The 25933-nt window shown below is 39.8% G+C and overlaps 1 protein-coding gene across 2 annotated transcripts in view; it reads right to left on the minus strand.

Annotated features, from left to right (window-relative positions):
- Tmtc2 (transmembrane O-mannosyltransferase targeting cadherins 2) overlaps positions 1-25933 on the minus strand; it is a 383935-nt gene that overhangs the window by 183247 nt on the left and 174755 nt on the right. For both annotated transcript variants that reach the window (XM_051139933.1, XM_051139935.1), the window contains exon 3: positions 72-900. In XM_051139933.1, the coding sequence (XP_050995890.1) occupies positions 72-900 (829 nt within the window). The remainder of the gene's footprint in view (positions 1-71; positions 901-25933) is intronic.

The raw sequence follows: 25933 nt of genomic DNA on the forward strand, positions 1-25933 counted from the left end.
AGAAACGACGCTGTAAGGAGGCCGAAAGTGTGACGTGCCCAGGTTAAAAAAATATAAAAATAATGTATTACCTTTGGCTGGATTTACTTTTATCCCTGACCTATACAGCATTTCTTCATTCTGCCAGTCTCCGTTCCTGATCGCAGTCTTGAGTCCATAGAAGACAATTAACATGGCTGTAGCATAGAAAACCAAGCTCTTGAGGAACCTCTTTTGTACTTTGACATAAAGGGCTCTGGCACCCACTGTGATCAAGAGGCAGAAGCCCATACTGGGAATATATAAGACCCGTTCTGCAATGACAAAGCCGACATAGAAAAATAGGTTCGTGGCAGGAATAAAAGGGATTATCAACAAAGATAAGGACAGAATAACAATGTTCTCGGTGGAAGGGAGCTGAGTTCTCTGCGATACACTATTTTTAATTCCATTCTCTACTTTGGATGCAAAGCTGGGCTTAATTTCCAAGTTCTGGTACTCCGGGTCTGAGTGGCAGCTGTGGCCGTTTGCATTCTGCTTGCCATTTGTCACAGCTTTCCCATTGCACTCCCCTTCCAAGGTTGGATTCCTCAAACCACAGTACGCAAGGAGGAGAAGTCCAGAATAGAAGGCCACGGTGTGCAGGTTTCTCCAATCACAAACTGTTTTGATAAGAGGCACGGCATCCATGGACCAATCAAAGCTCAGGGTGTTCGGGCAGAGCAACAGCCAGAGGTTCTTGGTGGGTAAATAGAAGAAGGTGAGTGTTCGAGCCAGGAGGCTGTCAGAGTCAGCTGCCGGGTTGTCAGAGTTAGAAAAGCTTGGCGGTTTGTTTCCCATCCAGTAGAGCCGGACACCCAAAAGGCTGGTCCCCCAGAGAGTTAACAAGCTAATGCTGAGAAAAAGAGACAAGTTCTTCCTCTGAAAGGGAAAGAGAGGGAGAAAAGTCAACGTCGTCATCATCACTGCAACATGGGAACATCTCATTTACCATTCCGAGCTGAGATATATTTTTCAAGGGGCACTTAAATCACGACTTCATTTGCATCTCTTTTTAAATGGGCATAGGGAGACTTTCATCTAAAAACAGGTGAGTAAAATACTAATTTGTGTATAACTTTGGGTAAATATCATTTCCTTTTCCCTTTCCCCTTCCAAATACTAATGACCAAAACATCCAAGTTCTGCCCTCTGTAAAATGAAGCTAGTGTATTTACCTGACAGTGTTGGGTCCAAGGGAAAGAACCCTTCTACAGTATTTGGTACTATGTGAGATGCAGCAGTCACCTAACTACTTTCTCCTTTTATTTTATAATTTACATTTCATAAGGAAAGCTCAGGTCTAAAGGCACTGAGGCCTTTAGCCACATCCATGGAAGTTCCAAGGGCACCGTCTTAAATATCCTTGCTCAAATTATAAAGTAGGCAATCAACGGCTGACCCACACTGTCACCGGCAGTAATAACATACAAAATCAGTCAGGGTGAAACAGAGTCTCTCAGTGGGGCATCAAGGGTGGTGATGTATTTTGGCAGTAGTATGTTTTCTGAGCAAGCACATGGCCCTGAGCTCAGTCGCCAGCACAAATTAAAAATAAATATAAATAAATATAATAGTGCTGGAGAGATGGCTCAGTGGTTAAGAGCACTGGGTTTTCTTCCAGAGGTCCTGAGTTCAATTTCCAGTTCCCACATGACAACTCACAAACGATATCTTCCGATGTGCACATGTACATACAAACACTCACATACATAAATACATCTCTAAAATAAATAAGGCAAGCCAAAATATGTGGTGACATCTAACAAGCTAATTCCAGAAGAGGCAGTAGAGGAAGTGGGATGAGTAGATATCACAGCCTCATGTTCTGATACACTCATTTGAACGCAATAGTAAGGTCTGAAAATGGGGGATTAAGTGACACTATTAAAAGGACACTGAATGAGTAGGTTAATATTAAGGTGCTTCCAATTGGAATCACAAGATATTGTAAAGGCTAATAAGCCCATTATTTAAGAAATTACAATGAAATTGTATACCCCAAACAAAGTTAAAAAAAATAAGAACTGGATATAAATGCCATTGAAATTATGTTAGAAGGGTAATAAAACAGGTTGAGTAAAAGTTACTATATATCACTGGTGGAAATTTTGAAAACATATAGGAAAAACTAACAATTTGTTCCCTCTATAGTTGGTAATATGTATTCGTTACATCTAAACTAATTAAAAATGTATAGCCTTAAGTGCAACAACAATAGTGCAATGTCTCATAAAGTCAAAAAACTAATAATTTCTAAAACTTGAACTTAGCAGCATAGTAATAAAGGATAGTCTGCCCTTATGATTTTAAGCTATGTGGCAATTAAGATTTAAAAAATTAATGTCCAATGTATGTGTGAACATAATCAATATAAATTACTACATGGTAGTGAAGACAAAAAATAGCAGCATGGCTAGTGAAAGTCATGTTGCGAAATATGAATATTATATAAAGGCCACACAGGAAACAAAAAAAAAAAACTTTTTCAAAACTTTGTCTGAATCTTAATTACGTTAGTATCATGTATTTTCTAAACAATTGACATATTTGCCTTATTCTTCATGGCCAAATACAAGTTGTGTACATAGCCCCACTCACGTGCTGGTAGTCACTTAGCCTGGCTCTAGAACTGGGCTATAGAGAAAGGTACTGCAATAAAAACAGATGCAGTAACACCAGGCTTAACCAGAACTGGATGCCTATATTTATGCTTACTGGATTCAAAACTTGCCTTTTGTAAATATTCAAACAATGCCAACAATCTGCACTCTGGCTACTGAAACAGGTATCTTACATGCTAGGTTCTACACTTTATTACTTTGTTTATTATAGTTATTAGAACAGTTCTAATTTACATTTGTTCCCCCATTAAAATATCTTTGTTTTTTGTTTTTTTTTTTTTTAATTTGGGGAGGGAGAGGTCACAGGGTCCTGTAGTCCTGATTGGCCTCAAACTTGCTAAACAGACCAGGCAAGCCTTGGACTGACAACATACCTGTTGAGATTAAAGGCAAAGGCATCATGTCTACTCTAATTTTCCATGTTCTACTAATATCTATAATTACTTTGCCATGCTTACCATGAGTTTTTGCAGAAGCCCCCTTAAGTTGACAAGAACATTCAATAAGGACAATATACAAAGGCTTGGAGGTACATTTTCAATAGCTTTACATCTGATTCACTCAAACTGAAACATCTATGAATCCTAGAGCCTGAGATTTGCAGGCACTGAGATAAATAATTAACACTAGCCCTCAAACCTGTAGAGGTCATTCTTTACTTATCTTTATTTCAACATTTTAAATTTTGTTACGCTGAATCCTGACCTCCAGTGTCTCCCAGGAAGGCTCATAAAGAAAATGATCTCCGCTTGAGATTAAGGCACCATTATCCAAAACCTTGACTGTCGCTACACACAGAACTGTTGCCTTACATCTCCTGGTAAGCAGGCTTACTGTCTGTGTTCCTCTGGGTCTCTCTCTCTCTGTCTGGATCTGCCCCTACCCCTCTCTGCCCACTTCCCCCATCTCCATGTAAACCAGATTCAAATGTTTCACAGCAACACTTTTTCCCTTGATACAAATCCACTGTAAGCTACAAGTAAACATGAGGAAACCAATGGGTGTTTACACAAAGCCAACTCACATACAGTTTGCACCAGCTCAGGTTTTCCTCAAGTTTTAACTCACGCATTTGCTCACAAAATGACATAGATCTACTACACGGAGTCTCAGTCTTTAATAAGTTCAAGTATGTTCTTGCTCCCTCTGAAAACTTATTCTCTAAATTGACAAGGGAAAAAAAAAAATCACTCTAGTCGCCATACTTGTAATGTGAAAGTTGTAGAAGAATTTTCCAGAAACTACCAAGATACAGAAAAATTATGCAATGGAAATAAGCCAGGAACATAAGGTTTATAGTTGACAACTTTTCCACTTTACTGACACACTAAATAAATTAAAAAGCAAAGGCACAGTTTAATACTTATGGGCAACTTATATCAAAACATCAAAATGATCACCTATCACCTGTAGTACAAAGGAAAGCTAATAAGGAGACCTTGCAATGGTAATTGATGCTTGGAACTTGTGGTGGAGCCCTGTGGTGTACCGTTTTTCCCACCCTCTTTCAGAAAAGGGGAGGGGCGAGAAGCAAGATGCAACTAATCCATCTAACACAGCTCCCCCTGTGGTTCCTGGAAAACTGTACTAGAAGAGCCCAGATTCCATAGGGGCTTCGGATCTCAGGTTTTCAGGGACATAGATAAAATGAAAAGAAATATGTAAATCTCAATGAAACAAAAATGTAAACATTCTGCCTTGGAGTATTACACCCATCATGAGACTTATTTTTGGCAAACTAATGAGAATAAATTACTTAAGCATAAGGCTCATTTAATTCCAAATTAAGCTCCTGGCAATGATAGTGGTTCTAAGAATAAAGTAGATAAAAATCAGTTCCTGAAAGCTCTGACAGAGTAAAGAGTCTACAGACATAACAAACTGTACACCATCTATTTTGTATCCACCACTCATTACTGCAGCCACAGCTTTCCTTTGACGAAGAATACAGAATTTCTCTTAGCTCTCCCCATGCCCCAAATAAACCTCGCTGGATCTTTACCTCAAAGCATAAATATAAACCAACAATAGCTTGAGCATGTGACAAGAAAGAATACATGTCCAAAAGTATAATTGGGAACGATTTCCACATAGAACGTATTTTTGTGGTTAATCAAAGTTTTGATATAATCAAGTGGTCTGGGAAAATAGTCTGTTTCACTATTTCTAAAAATGGGTTTCCCTTATAAATACTGCTATCTAAGCTTAGAAATCTTTTTTTCCTACACAACAAGAAACAGATAAGATGAAATAATTTTTATGTCTGGTATTCTAAAAGATGTAAAGAAAGTAAAAAGCTGATCTCAGATTTTGTGATGAAAGAATTTGAAGATTGGGGTGATAAGACACTTTTTAAAAATTACAACAGCATTTGTTTATTCTGGCTCTAAACACCCATTGAATTCAACAACGAACACAAGTCATTAGTATATCAGTGAAAGATTAGAATTCAATGTGATCACTTATGGATTGCGATTCGCCTACTACAATTCATAGAGCATTATTCATTAAACAAAGTTTTCATAAAGGAGACAGTGGACCTAAGAATCTAAATATCAAAGCATACATAAGGTATCTAATTTAACGGAACATGGTTTTCTAAGTAAAGCCTAACAGTATACATATTTGACTTAGTAAAGTGTGTGTATGTGTGCATGGTATGGTCCAAGTTGGACATCTAGTGTCATCCTCTATGGCTGTATAGCTTATTTTTGAGACAGTGAGTCACTATCTTGGAACTTACTGATTGGATAAAGTAGATGGCCAGTAAGCCTCTGGGATCCTCCTGTTTGTTGCTCTGAACAAAGATTATAGGCGTGTGTTACCATGCCCAGATTTTATAACTAGGAATTCAAAGTCAGGTTCTCATGCCCACACAGCAAACACTTTACCATTGAGCCATCTCCCTAGTCCTCTTTTTTATTATTTCAATTGTAATCAAACTATTAGCCCATTTGAAATCCCTCATAACTGTTATCTATACACTTGATACTAGAGGTAACAATGATCATTTCACTTAGAATAGAAAAAGTTGTAGAGAAAAAATACTAGAGAGGATCATGTAGCATCACAATTGGGGTGCTTATTAATCTTTTTACTTAAACTCTCATGTAAGATTTTTATTTATTCACATGTTAAGTAACTTTTACCTTGTATCCAGATCTTTCCTCCTAATATAAATTCCTAAGAAAAAGAATCAGAGCTTTTCTGAAATGTGGACTGACTCCAGAGCTAGAACAGCAAATATTCTAGCTCAGAGCAACCAGGGGTCAACACATACACAGAGCAACACCTGATGTCAAGGGTGGGAAGGAACTCAGCTGAAGTAATCTGGACAAAAAGATGTGAAACGGCATCAGGTTATAAGAACACAAAGTGTAAAATATCACGAGTCTACACTGTGCTTTGATCAATGATCTGCTTTGTGAAGGGACTCTACATAATCTGTATGCATGCTGGACCTCCAAAGAAGGGAGGGATAATTCTCACCCACAACTTAAAACGTGTCCTACGCATAAACGACTTCCTTCCCAGAACAGTATCAAAATTGGGGTATTGGAAGGAAAACTCTTTACGGTTGAGAAACCTGAAAAAGCAGTCTCTTCCCAGATGATCAAAGGCAGCTCCAATGGTGACATCTTGCTGGAAGCATATGTCCTTGATAACATGTAATGAAACTGTCAGTTTAAGAATAATTTTTTTTTTTCCTCTCAATAGTCAAAGCAATCTAACTTGGTTTTAAAAGACAAACTCAAAATGATGACAAAGTCTGCACAGTAGCTAACTAGGAATCTTCAAAGCTATGTTACCGAAAGCAAAGTTTCAAAAACAGCCATGACCAAGACCATGAAGCTATGGCAAACAAATGCAATGTTTTCTCCTATGCGGTGTGGAGAAACACCTCTGGGGTGGTAGATTTAAAAGGGTGGGAGGCGGGGAGAGGAGAGCTGAATAAATCACAGACATTTTAACACTATTTTATCTATTGGAGGGAGGTAAAACTTGTGCCTACTCTAATACATACATATATATGTGTGTGTGTGTGCTTATAAAAATTAAAGCTCTTGAAAGCCAAATAAAATTATATAGGCAGGCTTTGTTACAGCATCATCTAAAAGCTGACACCGAAGGAAAAGAATTAACTATAAATTAACACTGCGCTAACGTCTTGACCGCTTCCTGAAGGAGTTAAGTGGGATTCGGTCTCAATGACCACAGCTCTTTACATGTAGCATACAGGATGTCAATGATTTTAGTTCGTATTTCAACTTGCCACGGGATTTGCAGTGTATTACAGGACCCTAAATCGGAGGGAAACATCGAGGGAGAAAGATGCTTCTAACCCTATCGCTATGGTGTTTTCGTTGGCATGGTGACCCATTCTTCCTCATTAGGCTAACGTGGGGAAATCAAGCGGTTAGCAATTTCTTGCGTACCCATGGCGAGGCCCTTCGGCAGCGAGCTATTTTGCAGCTGAAGTACCCAAAAAGTTCAATTAGTGGAAGTGCGTGGGTGTGCCGCAGCCCCTAACCCGCTGCACGGATAGCAAGCTTCTGAATGTCAGCCTCTTGAGTAATCTTGTTTAGCTTTAAATAAGAGATGTAGGACTTCCCACCAGGCAGTGCGCTATGGTCAAATCAGGTTAGCTGCGAAACAATCCGGCCTTTATGAAGAAAATAGCCTCTGTCGCCTAAGAGACGTTAACAGAAAGAGATGTTTCAAACTAAAGCAAAGACATTTCTTTTAAAAGTCGTGAAACATTTTTGGGTTGTGTTAAATCCCTTTCTGTATATTTAACATATAACTAAAGGGGAAATAATAATAAAAAAATTAAAAGAGCTGACAGTAATTGAATTTGGGAAAGGAACCTCTATCTCCTCTCAACCGGGAAACCCCTTGCAAAGGCATTTCCTGCGCAAGTGAATTAAACTGCAACATTTTTTTTAAGACTCTGTGTGGCTTTCGTGCCACAAACTACCCCCATTATGAGATGCGTTCCAGTCTCATTAATGAGGTAAGCATGGGAGCCTAGCATTTTGCAAACATAAAGAGACAAATTATAATGAGACTTAACTCAGTGGGGAGGCTGCCATACAGCTCTCTTCTCTCAAAGATATCATAATAGACAGCTACTTAATGAGTGTGGGAGTTTTCCTATAAAAATACAAAAGATACCATATGCAAAAGAATATTTTACACATATAAATACTACTGAATATGCCTAGCTACCTGATCAGTGTTCTTTTTTTTTTTTTTAATAGTTTATTTTTTATTTGATGTGCATTGGTGTTTTTCCTGCATCTATGTCTGTGTGAGGGTGTCAGATCTTGGAGTTATAGACAGTTGTGAGCTGCCATGTGGGTGCTGGTAATTGAACCTGGGTCCTGTGGAAGAGCAGTCAGTGCTCTTAACCGCTGAACCATCTATCTCTTCTCCTTGTTTTGCTTTTTCATGTGACGATGCTATAAGTCCATTTTGTCTTCCGCTAAAGATAGAGTAATTCAATATCTAATGGGCAAGTGGATTTGCTGTTCCTTACAGATAAAAATGCAGGCTTTCATTTAGACACATTTTAAACATCTTATGTATATTCTCGAAACGTCAGTTTATGATGGAAGACCGGTTTTCTTGATTGAGGCAACTAAGGCCTTGTGAGTTTCTGAAAGGTTTCCACGTGCGAAAGCATCTGTTTTATCATCCTCCCAGTCGACAATAATTTGACCAACTGAGAAGTTGCCCGCACACTGCTATGGCACTTGGTGGAGCACTGTCACCAACAGTCATTCATAGCACACTGGGGAATCACTGAAAGTCACCCCAGACTACTGAGGACAGGCGATGCTAGCGATGAGGCAAGGCATGGGCTGCCACCTGTTCCCCAGGCCCAGGGGGACAATACAGAAAAACATCGAGGGTTATGGTGAATCTTCAAGTACATCAGTGGACGAAAAGAAGTTACTGGTAACCAGAACTAGTTCAGGGGAAAAAAAAAAAAAACAAGATTGAACTATTTGGTTTGTTTCCTGATATTAAAAATGTATTGGAAGCAGCAAGGGACTGAGATATAAACTTACAGTGCCCTAGCTAGTCACTTCAGAAAATGCCTTAAAAACAAAAACGAGGTCTCGGCATGGATGATAGGGGAAAAGAATAAACTATAATTTCCAGGAAAGGGTCAGTATCTTCCAGCCCTAGGCATCTTGTTATTCTGAAGATGAGCTTTTCAAAGAGTAAAATAGTCATCATAGAGGATAAGATTCATATTATAAATAAATAAAATAAAATTCTCCCATCATAGACATTCACTTCGATGTCTGCTTTTTTTAGTCAGAACTAAGCATGCATGGTAAGCTACACGTTACATGCCCTAACCATATAAAGTAGGTGTGTATTTCATGTTACAGAGGAGTAGTAAATACTAATAAAGTCACCACGTGGCAATGAGCCAGATGTTTGGATACAAATAAAAACATAAAACATTTGACATTCAAGTTACATTCCGATAGCATCTCCAGGAATGTAGGTTTTGACCAGAGGCAACTTGGCAATACATGGTTTTGGAGCCTATTCCTGGTAGCCACTCAGTGGATGGAGTGTTCCTGTAAGTGCCATACAGCCAATTCTTTTCCTTCACTTTTCCGAAGTGAAATTTTGTTTTCATTATATATTCATTTCAAAAGTTCTAATATGGAAATGTTAATGTTCACAAAATTCACTGGCAACTTCCCCGGAAGATTCAGTAACCGTAAACTTGAAAACTACGAAATTCTTATGACTGTTGGCACTCTGACCACTATTTAACTAAGACTTCAGTGCAATCCAGAAGCTTCATTACTTCAGATTAACTAAAAAGAGAATTATGCACTTATTAAATAGTTCTTAGATTAATAGCAAGGGTTTTAATGGCCCTTTCTTTTTAATCATGCCTTTGTAGCTCCCATTATAGTACTAGATTTCAAGTGATTTCAGATTGAGTTAAAACACTATTTCTTCATTAAGATGTATACCTTTGATTTTTTTTTTTTAATATTACCAATTAAAAGCCCCAGAGTTAAATGAGATTTACTGAGTAAGTTTCGTTAATGCTCAAAACATATTTGGATAATTCTTTCAGCCTGACACAGCTCCAATTAGCACTAATCATTGTCATGCCCTAATTATTTAAAATTAAATAAACTGAACTTACACGTGCAAACGTTTTGCAAATCGCCCCACATCTACTTCTCTTTTCAAGTTAACTCATGAGATTGGACAACTTGTTTTAATAGATTATTATCACTGGACTAAATCCAGAAAGCATGTGTCTAATGGGAATCCTGTATGCCTTAACCATAGTGGTTTAATGGACTCTCCCTGACTGAACTGCCAATCATTTTTGACTGGCTCATAGCCCTTCGCACCCTGCTGAGAGACAAGCATGAAGTGTTGCCAGGTACATGACTGACACGCAGTTAGTTTGGATTGAGCAAAGGGGAAGGCAGAGTGGAAGGAATGAGATTTTTAAGACCTTGGTGGAACCTATTTATTTAAATGCACTGTTGTTTGAAACCCTTGGTTTCCAGGTCCTCTGTGCCATGCCTTGCTGGGCACCTTCACTTCAACAGTATTCAGAAGTACAAACATTTTGTGTAATTCATGTCAAGATCAAGTCAAACAGGAACAAAGAATGAAAAGCATTAACATTGTACTATAAATTCCAATTATGATCATTAAAATAACTAAATATACTGCTCATAACCCAAACAATACTAGCAGGAGAATTTATTCTTGTATCAGTTTCCGTGATAGCTATTAGCTACTAAGTAAACATGCCAGAAATTTTACAGAATGGATCATATTTTCAAAATCCATTTTTGTTCCTATGTCCCACATTTTAAATCAACACGTGATTTCAACAATGGAAACAAATGCAGGCCATCCAACTGATATGGTAAAGGGAATACAAATTATGCTCTATTCTATATTGTTCTGGAAGAAACCAGATAGTATGAGGAAATGAAGAGTTGTACATAATTGGCTAATGAATTCAAACACCTGTTAAGTCATTTTACACCTCCCAGATGAGGTCCTGGCATCTAGTAAGGACAGGCAGGCCCAGAAAACATTCCATTTGGTAATTGTATCACACTGGGGGAATGTAGCAGCAATTACCTATTAGTAATTGCAGCACTAATTATGAATATTTATAAAATATTTTACACAGTAACTTTATATGGACAATATCTAGCTGTTCCTTAAAAAAAAAATCCTTGTATTTGTTAACTTTGTGAATTGGTGTTTCCTAAAAAGGCAGAAAGAACTCAAATTTCTCAAGGCCCACAGTTAATTAGCAGAACGAAATATTTCAAAACCAGAACTGGAGAGATGGCTCAGTGGCTAAGAGCACTGGCTACTCTTGCAGAGGGGCCGGATTCGACTTGAGCACTCACACAGTGGCTCACAGCCTCCTGTGACTCCTGTTGCACAGGATCTGATGCCCTCTTCAGAACTCCACGTGGACCAGGCACACATGTGGCAATCGGCCATACACATAAAGCACTCATACAATGAAAGACATAAATTTTTTTAAAAAGATCTCAAAACCGTTCTAAGTCTTTCCATTCTAAGTCCAGTCGGCTTTAACCACCAAAACGCCAAGTCCATACCCTACCTTCACCACCTCTGTTTTTCCCAAAGGCTCTTCACCATCACATTCTTCTCCTCTGTCTTTAAGGTAGTATTATCTGACATAAAAGTCCATCTTTACAATCAGGCATTGTGGCACACACCTTTAATCCCAGCACTCGGGAGGCAGAGGCAGACAGATGGCTGTGAGTTCAAGGCCAGCCCGGTCTACAAAGTGAGTCCAGGATAGCCAAACCAAGGCTAACACAGAGGAACCCTATCTTGAAAAACCACCAAAAAAAAAAAAAAAAAAATCCATCTTTACTCTGCACTTCCAAAGTTCCTTTGAGTCATATTTTCTTGGTATTCAAAACTTGAAAGAATCTGCATTACTACTGTGTCATTTTTCTAGGTGTCAACCTTATTCATATATTTAGACCTAAACTGTTAATCTCTTTAACACTCGCCATCATCTCCCGAATAAACTCCGTATCTCCAGTCTATATTAATCCTTCTTTCTCCAAGATTTCCAATCTAAATGTGTACCACTGATGGGAAAGATACCAAGTACTGTAAAGGTCAAGCTTGAAGTTGTTATAAAGCCCAAAGTGACATTAAGCATATAATCTTATTATCACTTTCTTATAGAAACAAATGTTACTGCTCCCACAAGAATAGCAGCTCTGTAAAGGAGAACTTGGTTTCAGTCAAGATTTATACTGTATGTAGTAACTAGGCAAGAACTGGCCAATAGAAGGCACCGATTATTAAATGAATGAGTGCACAAATGCATGAATTAGCACACAAATAACAACAATGAAGGAAACAGTTTAGACAGGGGCTGATCCAAAGATGATGGTCAAAGATCCCAACTCAACACCTATAGTCTATGTATCTATACAAGCCAACATACACTGACCGTTCTATTTTATTTTCTTTGGCTATGATCCCCTCAAAAAATTAAATGAAAAACATAATAAACTTGAGAGGTATAAGTTGGAACTATTGACCCCCAGTCATTTAGGAGCCAGTGTGGTTATAGACTATTTCTTAACACCAGTATTTATGCTCAAGTTAATTTTATTGTACTTAATGTATTCCAACAGCAGTGATGCCTGTTTTTTCTTCCTAATATGCCAAAGAAATCAATAAAAGGACTGTTTCAAAAAAGGTAAAAATTCGTGACTTGATAAGAAAACAAAATGTATACAGCAATTTAAGATCAGCAGTAAGCATGAATCTTTTACCTGTGAAACTGGGGAGAAGAAACGAGATTTGTGCAAATTTTGCTGTGACCAATCAGACACAATGGCAAAAGCCAGGGCCAGAGAGCAAGGATCGCTTCCTAAATGTGGGCAGAGCATTCCCTTTGAGGATGTGTGCAGAAAACCACAGTACATATAAAGCTTAGTATCATCTGTGCTTTCTGCCAACGCCAGGGTGCTAACCACCTGTGGGCAGGGGTGTCTGGAGGGAGAGGTTTCTCCACACTAGGATTTTTAAAGTGACTGTGGCTGGATGACTCGACAGCTCTGTTTCCTTAACATACATCTTATATAGCAGTTCCTTTAATAGTTTGTTCCCCTTAATGGATACTCTATTAACTTGGGATTTAAAGCAGAGAAAACATGTAAAGCACTTTCAATGGGACAGAAATAATTTCTGATATATTTTAAATATACCAAAACTGCAAATCTAAACTAACTTCCTAAACCCTGGGGCTCTATCTCGTCACAGAAGAAGAGAAGACTAGCGTGGCTTTGCTGCTTTGTTGATTTCCCTGGGGAGACATGAGCAAACACCTGCTCCTTCAACACAGAGCAACAACAGACCAAGGCAATGACTCTACCAGAGAAGCAACTTGGGGAACAACTGGATTTGCTGGGCATGTTAACAGAAGCACTGGGTGAGGAATGAGACCCCAAAAAGTCTCACCTCTGCATGGATGACAACGTCCTCATAGCTACAGAGATAAAGCTATCCGTTCACTATATATAGCATACACTGTATATTTTATAGCACGCCCTAAGAACAAAAGAGTGCATGCAACCGGGGCAGAATTACATTAGCAGAAGTGCTAGAATGCTGGGTGAGAGTCTAAGCCTTCTCACCTAGCCTTTCTTCTTAAAGGGAAAGTCTACAGGCCCAATTGTGAGCATCACTTGCAAGCAGATGAAGATAATAATCCCCGTTACATTATAGGGGGCTATATTCTACAACAAGTGTCTTAGGGAAGGAAGGATGAAAAGTGAGAGAAACATGAAGGAAGGAAAGAGGGAGAAGAAAACAATGCGATAGCAAAACAAGACTGAATCATTAGATCTGTCAACTGGCCTGAACGTGGTGACGAAAATCTGAACCATTTCATTTCTATACCCATCAGTTCTAAGTGAAGGACCTTAAAGTACCCACTTCCCTCCCGGGGGTCATTAGGAGGTAGGCTAAAGTCTAAGGTGAACTGGCTAGTCTGCAGCTGGATAAGAGGACACTGAAATGAGAGACAGGAATCCTCCCGGGACAGCAAGTGTGGAAGCCTGCCCATTGTAGTATATACTTGTAAGTGCAGCATCTGGGAGGCTGAGGAAGAGCATCTTGAGTTGACATTTAGGGTGTGCTACGTAGCAAGTCTGACTCAACCCAGTGGTACAGAATGAGACTATGTCTCCGAAGAAGAAAAGTGGAGAACATCCTGTCCATTGGCTAGATCTCCACTCTCCTTCTTTTGAGACATAGAACTCTGCTGCCCTATATTTGACCACGTCCCCTGGATAGGGAGGCCTGGTGGCACTCAGAGGAAGGATAGCAGGCTACCAAGAAGAGACTTGATACCCTATGAGCATATACAGGGGGAGGAGGTCCCCCTCAGTCACAGTCATAGGGGAGGGAAGTTAGGGGGAAAATGGGAGGGAGGGAGGAATGGGAGGATACAAGGGATGAGATAACAATTGAGATGTAATATGAATAAATTAATAAAATATTTTTAAAAAAGAAGAAAAGTGCCAGGCCTGAATGCAACTGTGCAACCTGAGACTCTATGTCCAGGACCTGACGAGGTAGGTTCACAGAAGAAACGTTTTATAAAATGCCATTTATAAAGATGTCTGTTTAAAAATCCATCCCCAACCCATTAAGTGCTTTATGTAATAATAACATGAAAGAACTTTTGTTGTAAATTCAAACAGTGATGCTGGCTGTAAAAAAAAAAAAAAAAAAAAAAAAAAAAAAAAAAAAAGTTGGCTATAGAAAAATTGTCTACCTTATAGTTTGACAAATAAAAAAATTATAAGCATATACTGCTGAAACTTGGGGAAGTAATAACTCATGCATTTTGTTTTTTAATGTTTGACTTCTTTTTGTTTTGTGCTATTTGGGGTATTCTGTGTGCTAAGCAGATGTACATCCACTGAGTAACCTCCCCATCAGTTCAGTAACTGAGTAATATAAATATGGTCTATGACAAATACATTTAAAATAGTTGGTGTCCAGCATGGTCATCTTAATTAAAAATAAAATTTCTCATGTTTTGGGGCACATACCATGTGAAAGGAACACAGAGATTTCTATATATTGACGCATTTGATCCTGAAAATACCCTATATTCGAGATGCGGACACTAACATCAAAAGAGGAAAAAGTCAGATTCCCCGGTATGTTTCTGTTAAAGTAATGTGTGTCTCGTTACCTCACTCAATTAGATGTATGAACAAGATAGGAAAAATATTAGTTCATAAGATCAGAAGAGAAAATTTTTAAATGACTACATAATTGCACTTAAAAGAATTAATTCAGCAATTCTTAAGAGAAGAGAACATGAAAACATTTGAAATTTGACTTGGCGAGTCCCAAATTGAGAATTGTATTGTTTATATGTCTCTGGAACAAAGCATCTGAGTGAACTAACCCATGGGATGTAAAGGTTTATTTGGGCTTAAGGTTTCAAAGGTTCTCGTCCCTGGTCACGAAACCCTAAGAATATAGGCCTGACCTCAACATCACGGCAAAGATCATACGCACAGCAGCGTTGCTCACCTGCTCACGTCCAGGAAGCAGAAAAGAGAGAGAGTGGAGTCTGAACAAAGTACCTGTTCCAAGGCTCCTGAAACATGGCTCCGCCTCACAGGCTGTTCAGCTACAGACCAAACAGAAGAGCCCATCATAAAGTCAGAGGCCTCAAAAGCCAATGGCACTTCCACTGCACCCTGAGCTGGGGACCTACAACCCATGAGCCTCCCGGTGGCACACTTCAAAACCAAACCCAAATCATGGCGGTGTCAAGTTCATGTTGAGATTCATAAATTCGATCCTTCCGATTTTTAGTTTGAAACTTAATTTCAAACTCCCCAAACTCCTAATGATATACAACTGCCTTAATGCTTCTTTTTTGGAGAGAAGGAGATACTTCATAATCAAAGAGAAATGGCAGGGCATATAAAGAGAATATGAGAGAATAAATAAAGCCCACTAAAGGCTCTGCTGTGGCTCAGATGAAATAAGTCATAGCTACCAATGTGCCTGTCCCTGAGACTTTAGAGAAAATCAAACATCAGTGCTTCGTATCTGCAGGAGACGATAACTCTGAACGGAACAGTGCCAAGCCAGAAAATTAAAAAATGGTATTAAATTGGTATAATATTTACATCAAAACGTATCCCCCCCTCCCCACACTGGAAATTCCACTTTCAGGTGTTTAATATATATATACAATTTATAATATATGTTTATGTTTAATATAAAATATATGTGTGTAACTTAAGGATAAAATAAACAAGAAAGATGAAGAAAAGTATCCCATCTTATACAGTGAGCTAAGTTTCGACGTAAGTTCAATTTCACAGCTGCTCCAAGTTTCACCAAGAAGCTAGCTAACACTGGGCTTTTTTTAAGGGGAAGTTTTTAATAAAGTTTACTTTGTATTGAATAAATTCAGAATCTCCAGATGAAGCTTGGTACTCAGTAAAAAGTTTACTCCACTTCCAAACTGCAGGTGATGGAGATTCTAATATAAAGTATAATTGATCCTGTAAGAGCTCTGAGAAAACATGGAGTAAGAAAATTGAGGTTTTGTGGCTTATTGTTAGCCTGGACAAATTAGAGTGCTTTAAATCTCAGTCTCTTAAACTGTTAAGGTAAAAAAGAGAAAGGCAAAATGTAACTTATTAATTTTAATTTAAAAATTAAAGCTAAGAACAATTAGAGTGCTTTAGATCTCAGTCTCCTAAACTGTTAAAGTTTTATTAAAAAGCAAAACCTAACTTATTAATTTTAAAAATTAAAACTAAGAACACCGTCTCCAGAGGTTAAAGACCCAGATGTGATTTAAAGGGAACGCAAGCGTCCTTTGTAAGATGTGTGCAGCGTGTAAAACGGGATGATTCATGCCATTGAACTTACACTTCTTGGTAGAGTCCAATGACAAATACGTGTCTGTTTATCAACTATGTTACCCGAGAGATCAGATGTCTGCAAACTGCAGCCCAGAACGCGGCCACACCCACTGGTTGACAGTGTCACTGCTCTGACCATGAGAGCGCAAGACACTCACCAACTGGCTTCTTCAGAGGAGAGCTCAGCCCTCCAAGGCTCTGCAATTGCATTCGCTGAGTTTTACGCTGTCAATACTACTACCTTGGGTGTTTTTTTAATGTGCAACAGACAATGGTAAATTAATTCTAGTATTTAAGAGAGGGACATACTGCTTTACTTGAAGAGAATAGGAGATTAAAGTCAACTTCTGGTTACATAAATAACACACCTAATGGAAAAAAAGGCACACTTATCTAGAATTAGAAAGGGAGATCATTTTATAAGAGATTCAATTTCAGACAACCTACCGAGCTTCACTTCTGCTGAAGACAATGGAAAAGACAACCTCATCATGATCAAATGCACACATGGAAGTACCATTTTAGACACAGATATGTTGTGCAGAAACATAGCTTTCCAGTTCACAGTTCCTACTTGGCACCCACAAAAGTTTACTACAGGGCTGCGGAAACAGCCAAGTTCCTAGAGCACCAAGCCTGGGTTTGCTCCTGGGAGCAGGATAGGTCAGGCTAGTGGCACATGCCTGTAATCTCACCACTGGGAAAGACAGGAGACTCAGAAGTTCAAGGTCATCCTTTGCTGGCCACGTAACAAGCTTGAGGCTAGCATGGCATGCAGGAGACTGGTTTAAGGCAGTGAGGGTGGACAAACAAAGACACACTGCTGCAATACTTCAGAAGCTGAACGTTTTATTCTTGGGAATGTGGAATGTCCTATCTGCACAAGAAATGTCTTCCCAGTCTGTTTACTTAAAAGACAAACAAAATTGTAATTTTACAAAAGACACCTACTAAAGTGAGGTAACCCAGACCCAGAAAGACACACATAGCATATACTCACTAATAAGCCCAACATAGATGTCCTCTGAGAGACTCTACCCAGTGGGGGATCAGGAAAGATACTGGGGCTCCATGCTGGACTCTGGGTGGAGTGCTGATAGTTTTATCAAAGAGTTGGGGTGGAGGGAGGAAGGAAGGACCGGTAGGGGTCAGGAGCTCCACAGAGAGACCATCAAGGCCAGAGGATCTGGACACAGGGGGTCCTGCACAAACTGATGTGCCAACCAAGGACATTGCAAACAGAAAATCTAGAACCCTTGTTCAGATATAGTCAATAGACAGCTCATTCTTCACATTGGGGGGCAGGGGGGAGAGCAGGGACTACCTCTGACATGAACTCTGGGTGCCTGAGATTTGATCACTGCCTCTTGGCAGGGCAGCCTTGTGGGCACCCAGAGGAAGCGGGGTGGGGGGTGGTGGTGGCGGGAGGGGGGGTATGTAGGGTATCCTAATGAAACCTGATAGGCTGTGGTCATATGCTGGGGGAGGAGGTCCCCTTTTGTCAGAGGTCTAGGGGAGAGGAATAGGGCAGAAGAGGGAGGGAGGGTGAGAAAGGGAAGATAAGAGTAAAGGGATAACAGGATGTAATATGAATAAATTATAATAAATTAAAATGTTTACCTTATTTTTAAAACTGTGATTAAAAATAGAATAATATCATGTGTTTTTTAGGCCTCCCCAGATATATTCCTATTAGAAAAATACTCACCTGGAGAGGTCAAATGACTTGTGAAAATTACACAACTAGGTAGAGGCGAAGCTTGTGCGAGAGGCAGGGCTCCTGATTAGAACTGCAGGGTTCACGTCATTATGCCATATGGCCATACTTTTCCCAGCACGATCCTTTTATCTCTGAAATCACAACTTCCCTCAAACGTCTAACATTTTTTCAGAGGCTTTTTCGTAATTAGTCTAGAAAAAGAAACCAGCTGGATGCAGAGGTACAGGTTCAAATGACCTTTATATAAATCTGATGTAATCAGCTAATATCTTAATGGCATGTTAAATTTTTATAGAATGGTTCTCCCATAATTAACTTGATGTTATTGCTCTTTTAAAGTTGCTCAGAGGTGCATTTGTGTCCAGGGAGTTAGCTTAGCCATGTCTTAGGGTGGCCATTTCTCTAAAGGCATAAAGAAAGAGCCTACATTCTACCCCTTTCATAGGTGTTTAGTTTATCTAAAATATGCTTTCCTTTTTCCCAAACAGGTAATGGGATGCAAATTAGTATTATCCCAGATTTTCCAAGACCTTTGCTCTGACAACAGAACACTGAGACACAGCTTTGAAAAAGGCAGTTTTATGTTTGAAATACAAGCTAATTACCGCTGCACATGCGCGACCTGTGCAAAACAAATATGTGAGAAAAAACAAGAGACACGCTTTTTCATGTTTACACTTTAAGCCACTGACACTCATTGGAAAAACCAAGGGCCACAGGCCCCAAATACTCCATCAGGAAAGCAGTGTAATGCTGACATAAGATCCCTGCTCTGGAAATGTGTATTTATGCAGGAGCCCACAATTTATCATTATTCTGTGAAAACAAAATAAAGGCCCAAACATTCTGATCCACACACTACCCCCTGCCCAAAGGATGCTTTGATTACTGAAACTGCATTATGAATTTGTTAAACAGTAAGTAAGACAGCCAAGCCTATCACAGGCAACAGGGCGCACACAGGCAACCAGGTTTACTGGCCCACATTGTTTGAGGTCCAAACTTCTCCCAGAAGGCCTTGTTAGAATGCAAAAGTCAAACAAGAGCAAACACAAAATCCTACATCTTTGAAACAGAGATAACTACGAGTCCAAAATCCCTACCCTTAATTGCACCGTTAGACTTAAAGCTGCAGCAATGGTGCAAAGCTCAGAAAATCACTCAAAGCCACTAACTGGATGTTTAATTGGACCAATTTGACGGTATTATGAGTTATGCCCCAATAAAACTAATAAAAGCAAACAAAAAGGGCCGACATGAAACAATCTATAGTTTTCATCCCATTTACTGTAAACACTAACATATTTCCTCGTGGAAAGATTAAATGTTTCTTACTAGCAAGTTGCACAACACGGAGTTTATTTGCTCAGTTATTACATTTGAGTAATACTCTTTAAATAAGTCATATCTAGCCGCATAAGTTTTATATAGGAAGTCAGAAAATATGCAGTGTTTTTAATATAGATATACAGAAAATCTCAGATGTCCAGGTTTCCTTGAAACAAGCAGGAGAAATAGCTTGGCAGTTCAGAACACCTACTGTGAAGGGATGGAGGACACCAAGAAATCAAGGCCCTCTAAACCAATAGGATCAATGCACACAGAGACTAAGGCAGCGTACACCGGGCGGCATGGTTCTGCGTCAGTTACTGTCCTGCAGCTGAAAGGAGAAGTGCTCACATTCCCTCAGGCCCAAGTCAGAGGCAATCTTTAATTGACCACCACTTTCAAGTAAAAATTTAGTTTCCTTCAAGCGAGTATCACTGGGAAACAGTCTGAAGGGTGAGCTGCATGGCCGGTAGCCGATGGCCATCAGAAAACAGACCCATCATCACCTCTGGAGTCTCCTTAGCTTATAATGTACTGCCAGGGCTCTTCTTTTTCTGTTTTTGTTTTTTTTTTCTTAATGATATTATTATTTTTAGCATATATATTTTTAGCATATTATTTTAGCATATATATTTTAGCATGTATATATTTAGCAAATATATATTTTAGCATATATATTTTAGCATGTATACATTTAGCAAATATATATTTTTAGCATATATATAATATATGTACCTATATATCTAATAGTTTTTCATCCAGGTCCTTTGAATACACATTATGGCTTCCAGTTTAATGTTTTTATAGGATTCCTAAGTGTGCCAACAACTGGGTCCCTGACTGTTCTGCCTTTTATTGGACTCTTTTCCTTCTGTTTGTTTGTTTTGTCCAATTCCAATGCGTTAGTTTTAGTTTTATCATTTATTTTATTTTATTATCCCACAGAAGCATGTTTGGTTTTCTAATGAGAGACAGAAACGGGGTGGACCTGGAGGGGAGGGAAAGGGGGGAGGTTCTGGAGGAGTAGGTAGAGAGAAAACCGTAATCAGGGTGTATTACTAGAGAAAAAAAAAACATATTTTCAATAAAAGATAGGAAGGAAGGAAGGGAGGGAGGGAGGGAAGGAGGGAGGGAGGGATGGACGGGTGGAGGGAGGGAGGCAAAAATTGCTACTTCAAAGAAGCAGGGTTCAGATAGATCACAACTGCCTCTAATTTATAAACCCACTCACAGAGAGAAGCACACATACACAGGTAGCTTCTTTTTTTAAAGTGTTCTCTGCACTCCACACTAAATAGGATCCTCCAGGGCATACACAATATTTGCTTCTCAACACTGCTACAATACTGTGGGAAGGGATGAATGGCACCTCTCAGAGAGAGAAGGAGATTAAGGCCCAGGCCATCTAGCCCAACCGCAAACTCCGGGTTAAGTGAGAGACTAACTATGTCTCAAAATATAAGGTGGAGGGAATGGAGGCAAACATTAAAAGTTGATCTCTGGAGTCCACATGGGGACACACACTCATGTACGTGGACTTGCACACATATGTGCATAAGTATGCATATACCACACACACACTAGTAAGAGTCACATGAGGGAGGGAGGGAGGGAAGGAGGTAGAGAGAGAAAACACCTGACTCAAAACCAAATAAGTCTTAATTAAAGCATAAAGATAGAAGTGATGGCACATGCTTTTATTTAGGTTTTTTGTTTGTTTGTTTTTTCGAGACAGGGTTTCTCTGTGTTGCCTTGGCTGTCCTGGACTTGCTTTGTAGACCAGGCTGGCCTTGAACTCACAGGGATCCACCTACCTCTGCCTCCCAAGTGCTGGAATTAAAGGCATGTGCCACCACACCTGGCTGGCACATGCTTTTAACCCCAGCATTTAGACGACAAAGATAGAAGGGTCATTGTGAGTTTGAAGCCAGGCTTTGTCTATATAGTGAATTCAAGGCCAATAGGACTACATAGGAGATCCTGTCTGCCTTGCCCTGACACAAACAAACACATGTACACGCATGTACACCCACACCCACATGCACATGCATACCACCATGCCGCAAACTGGCATGGTGAGATGTATAGAGGCCATTAAGACTTTCCGCTAATCAGACTAAATATGTTTGCCTGACATTTGTGTTTCTCTAGCACTTTATGGGGGATTCTTTCAGCACTTAGTGCCGAGTAAATGGCAGCTGCTACAGATGCACATACAGTTATTCTCTACTGCAGGTAGCTGTTGGGATAAAGTATTACCCACCTTTACATTTTTAGCACCCATAAAACTGTCTGTTGCATGTGGAAGAACATACTACTTAAAGGTAATATAAGTGAACAGCACTGTTCCCAATGCCTGAAAAAGAAATTATTTCTTTCATTATACCATTTAGAACAATGCAATAGAAAGACGACGAGTTTTCCGGGTGGAAACTTTTGAATGAAACCCTGCTTCACTAGGCAAGATCTGTGAACGTGTGGCTGAATGACCTCACACTGATCAGGTTCGTATCTCTAGCCCTATCTTTGCCTTAGGTGAATAATATATACTCTAACATAGTGGAGCACAGAAGACACCTCCCTAACACTCAATGGGCCTAATGGTGGTTTTATTATTGCAGCCAGCTCGGCATATATGCAAATGAAAGCTAATGAATTCAGAGGGGTTATTTCCCTTCCTTTATAAACAATGTAGAAGTTGGTGCCTCTGAGGAGAAGATTATACTGCACAGTGCAAGGGAATACAAGACTACAAATTATCCTGTCCAAGAACCAGAAACTTCAGACTGTTGCTTTGACAACTTAAATTCAGTACTTTCTTTCCGCAGCCAGGACCATTTTCCAATTGGAACATCCATGCTTTCATCTTTCTTGCTATTTTACCTCTAAAACACATTTATTTGGAGTCAGTCTTATGTTTTACAGATATAAAGAAACTAACAGTCACATACTGTGATCAAAGAAATTTCATAAATCTTTAAGAGTCAAGAAGTGGCATGCTGAAAAGCCCCACTGCGTCCCTGGAGTTGTAAGTTACAAGATGAAACTGATCGACTTCCCTAATGCATATTGAGAGTACTTAAATTTTCTTTGTGAGTTTGCATAGTGCTCAGCTGGAGATCTGGGAAGGATAGAAATTTAAAAAAAAAAAAAAAAAAAAGATAGCCTGCTATCAAATAATTATTTCTGGACCAATCAGAATCTCAGCATCATCACAAAGAAGAAACCTGTGTTGTGGGGTGAACTAGTTGAAATAACAAAGCAAACCAAATTAGGACGAAAAGCTGGTTGCTGCTTTCAGTCCTTGTCTGAAGCCCATGACAGCTACTAAGTAAACACACCACTTACCAGTGGCCTTAAATCAAGCTGGAACACTGGGGTGAAGAAAACGAAGCTGAGACTCATTGAGTAGCTAAGTGCAGGAAGGGGAAAAAAGGAGCCAAGAAGGAAACATGGTCAAGCCTTAACCAACACCTCAACTTCAAGGAGAAGCCCGGAGCTCTGGCATCACAAGTATTGTTAAGGAGCCTACAAGACAGTTTTTTGTTTTCTTTTCTTTTATGATTTTTTTTTTTTTTTTTAATAGAAGAACTGCAGTCTGCGGTGAGCCAGGAGGATGGCTAAATGGCCCTCTGTTAACTCATCTCTAACCGATTTAGAGTTCAGCTGGCTGGCTGGAAACTTCTATAGCAACGAGTTTCTAAATATTAGAATAAAAGAGGGATATTGAAATATTAAAAGAAAAGAGTGGCAGAAGCACTAGACCTGACTGGGAGGTGAAGACTATTCATTGTCTCTAAACTTAGCTACCAGAAGCACCAACTGAAAAGAACTGCCCATGTTCCAGAACCGGGTGCCCCAGCCCGCCTCCAGCACCAGCAGCCACTGAGTACCAGGGACACACTTCCTCTGTCCCTACCAGTCCCGTACCCTTATAAGCGCCCCATCATTCCATCTCTCTTGTTCCCACCCCTAATAAATCTCTTGCTTGAGATCTGTGGCGGTATGATCTTTGAGGCCCTCCTTAGCCCTGATCCACCTAGGCACTACTCCACCACAAAACAAGAACCTTCCAGAGATTCCGCCCCCCCCCCCAAAAAAAAAACTGTCCACGAAAGGGATGATAGGTAGAAGGGAAAGATTTTAATATTCCTCTCCTATCAAACCTTGGTTTCAATGAAAATTATATTAAATTTAATAAATATTGAGTGGGATCCTCAGTGTCCAAAAGTAGTTTTGAATATGGCCATTCATCAAAAATAACTAAGGTTTTCTTTTCTTTTTTTTTTTTTTAAGTGATTTATTTTATGGATAAGAGCTCTATCTGCATGTACACCTACATGCCAGAAGAGGCCATCAGATTCCAATATGGATTGTTGCGAGCCACCATGTGGTTGCTAGGAATTGAACTCAGGACCTCTGGAAGAACAGACAGTGCTCTTAGGCTCTGAGCCATCTCTCCAGCCCCCAACTGAGAGGTTTTCAATCAGATCCCTACCAGTGCTCCTTCTACCCTTTGAAAAACAAAAAGAAAAATTAAACAGACCAAATTTTCTTATTCAGTAGCATTCAGGTTTATGCTGTAATCTCTAGTTTCAAACAGTTTACCAGCTGGGCCCAGTGGCCCACGGCTGTAATCCCAGCACTCAGGGTGGCTGAGGCAGGCAGATCTTGGTGAGTTCAAAGTCCACCTGGTCTAAAAAGTGAGTCCAGAACAGCAAAGGCTAAACAAAGAAACCCTGTCTCCAAAAACCAAAACCAGAAAAACAAACAACTAAACAAAACAAATAATAACAGTTTACACCAAATGGGCTGGTGACTGTTCAAGTCTGATATAACCAAAGAAAACTCATGAGGAACCCTGAAGTCTCTTCTAAGATACAGGGTCATCCACATCACCATCATGTCAATTAAGTAAAAATAAATACATGATGAATCTCCTGAAATCTTTAAGTTTGCCTACAGGTCTGCAAGGCAATGTACTAAAATTAAAGTTTCTGTAAAAAAGAAATTTCATCCGTAGAGTATAACATTTTTAAAGCGTTTTGAGACATTTTTCCTGCCAGCTAGGAAATACCATTGCTCTATAAACCAAAGTTTCTGCCTTCCAAACCCTCCCCTCCCCGTGAGGTGGGAAAACCATGTGAGGGACTGAACAGCAGCAACTAAAAGCAGCTTCAAGGCTTCAGTGAAAGGGTTTGTTATAATAAGACAGTTGGCCACAACAACATCACCTGGCAGGCTGGGGAAGAAGCAGCTCAGAAAGAGATTAGCATTTACCTTCAGGTGATTACACCGCCTCTTTCCCTCAGAAGAATAAGACAGGAAGGCAGCAAGCTCCTGCAGCCTCTGAACTAATCGTCCTTTCTATAAACCTGGGCTAAAAGGAAATATAGAGGAAACAGGGTAGTGGGGCGGGGGGGGGGGGGGGGGGGGGGGGGGGGGCAGGTGCAGAGGAAAGGCTGGCTCCCTTTCAGAGATATACGCAACAGCACCCTCCTGAGCCAGATGGGGGAAAAATCAGGCTCCCAAAGTGTGAGATAAGAACAAGATATTAAAAACAGAGGGAAATTAAACTCCAACACAGACATGTATACTTAATTTTTAAAAAATAAGGAAGAAGAAAAGAATGAAAAAGAAATCAACTATCAAACTATGCTGCTCAGAATGATCCTTGCAGGAAGATTTTTCTTTCATTTTCAGTTATGAACCAAGGTGGCCAGGACATCAAGCGCTACATCCCAGTTAACTGATGGTTCAGTGTTCATCCCAGTCACTATTCGAATGTGGTTCAAGCATGGCCAAAGCCATGTTTATCAACTGCTCCCTAAAATAACAGATACATAAATGCTGGGAGAAATGAGGGCATCTATTGCAGTGTGTGCATGTGTGCGTGCATGTGTGCGTGCGTGTGTGTGTATGTGTTAGTGATATGCATGTGTGTGCATGTGTACTTCCTCATCATGCATGGACTTGTGGGAGACAACAGAAGGTAATACTGGGCATCTTCTACTGCTCATCGCCTGATTTTTCTGAGAAAGCGTGTCTTACTGAGCCTGTAATTTGTAGATTTAGCTAGACTGGATGGCTAGTAAGCATGTGACACCAGGAAATGGAATTGTTTGAGAAGAATTTAGGCATGGCCTCCTTGGAGGAAATATGTCACTAGGGGAAGTTTCAAAAGCCAGTGCCTAGCCCAGAGTCTCCCTCTCCCTCTCCTCTCTCCCCCATGCCCCCCTGCAAGGCTTGCTTGC

Source organism: Acomys russatus, chromosome 31 (assembly GCF_903995435.1).
Source record: "Acomys russatus chromosome 31, mAcoRus1.1, whole genome shotgun sequence".
In the NCBI taxonomy this organism is placed as follows: Eukaryota; Metazoa; Chordata; class Mammalia; order Rodentia; family Muridae; genus Acomys; species Acomys russatus.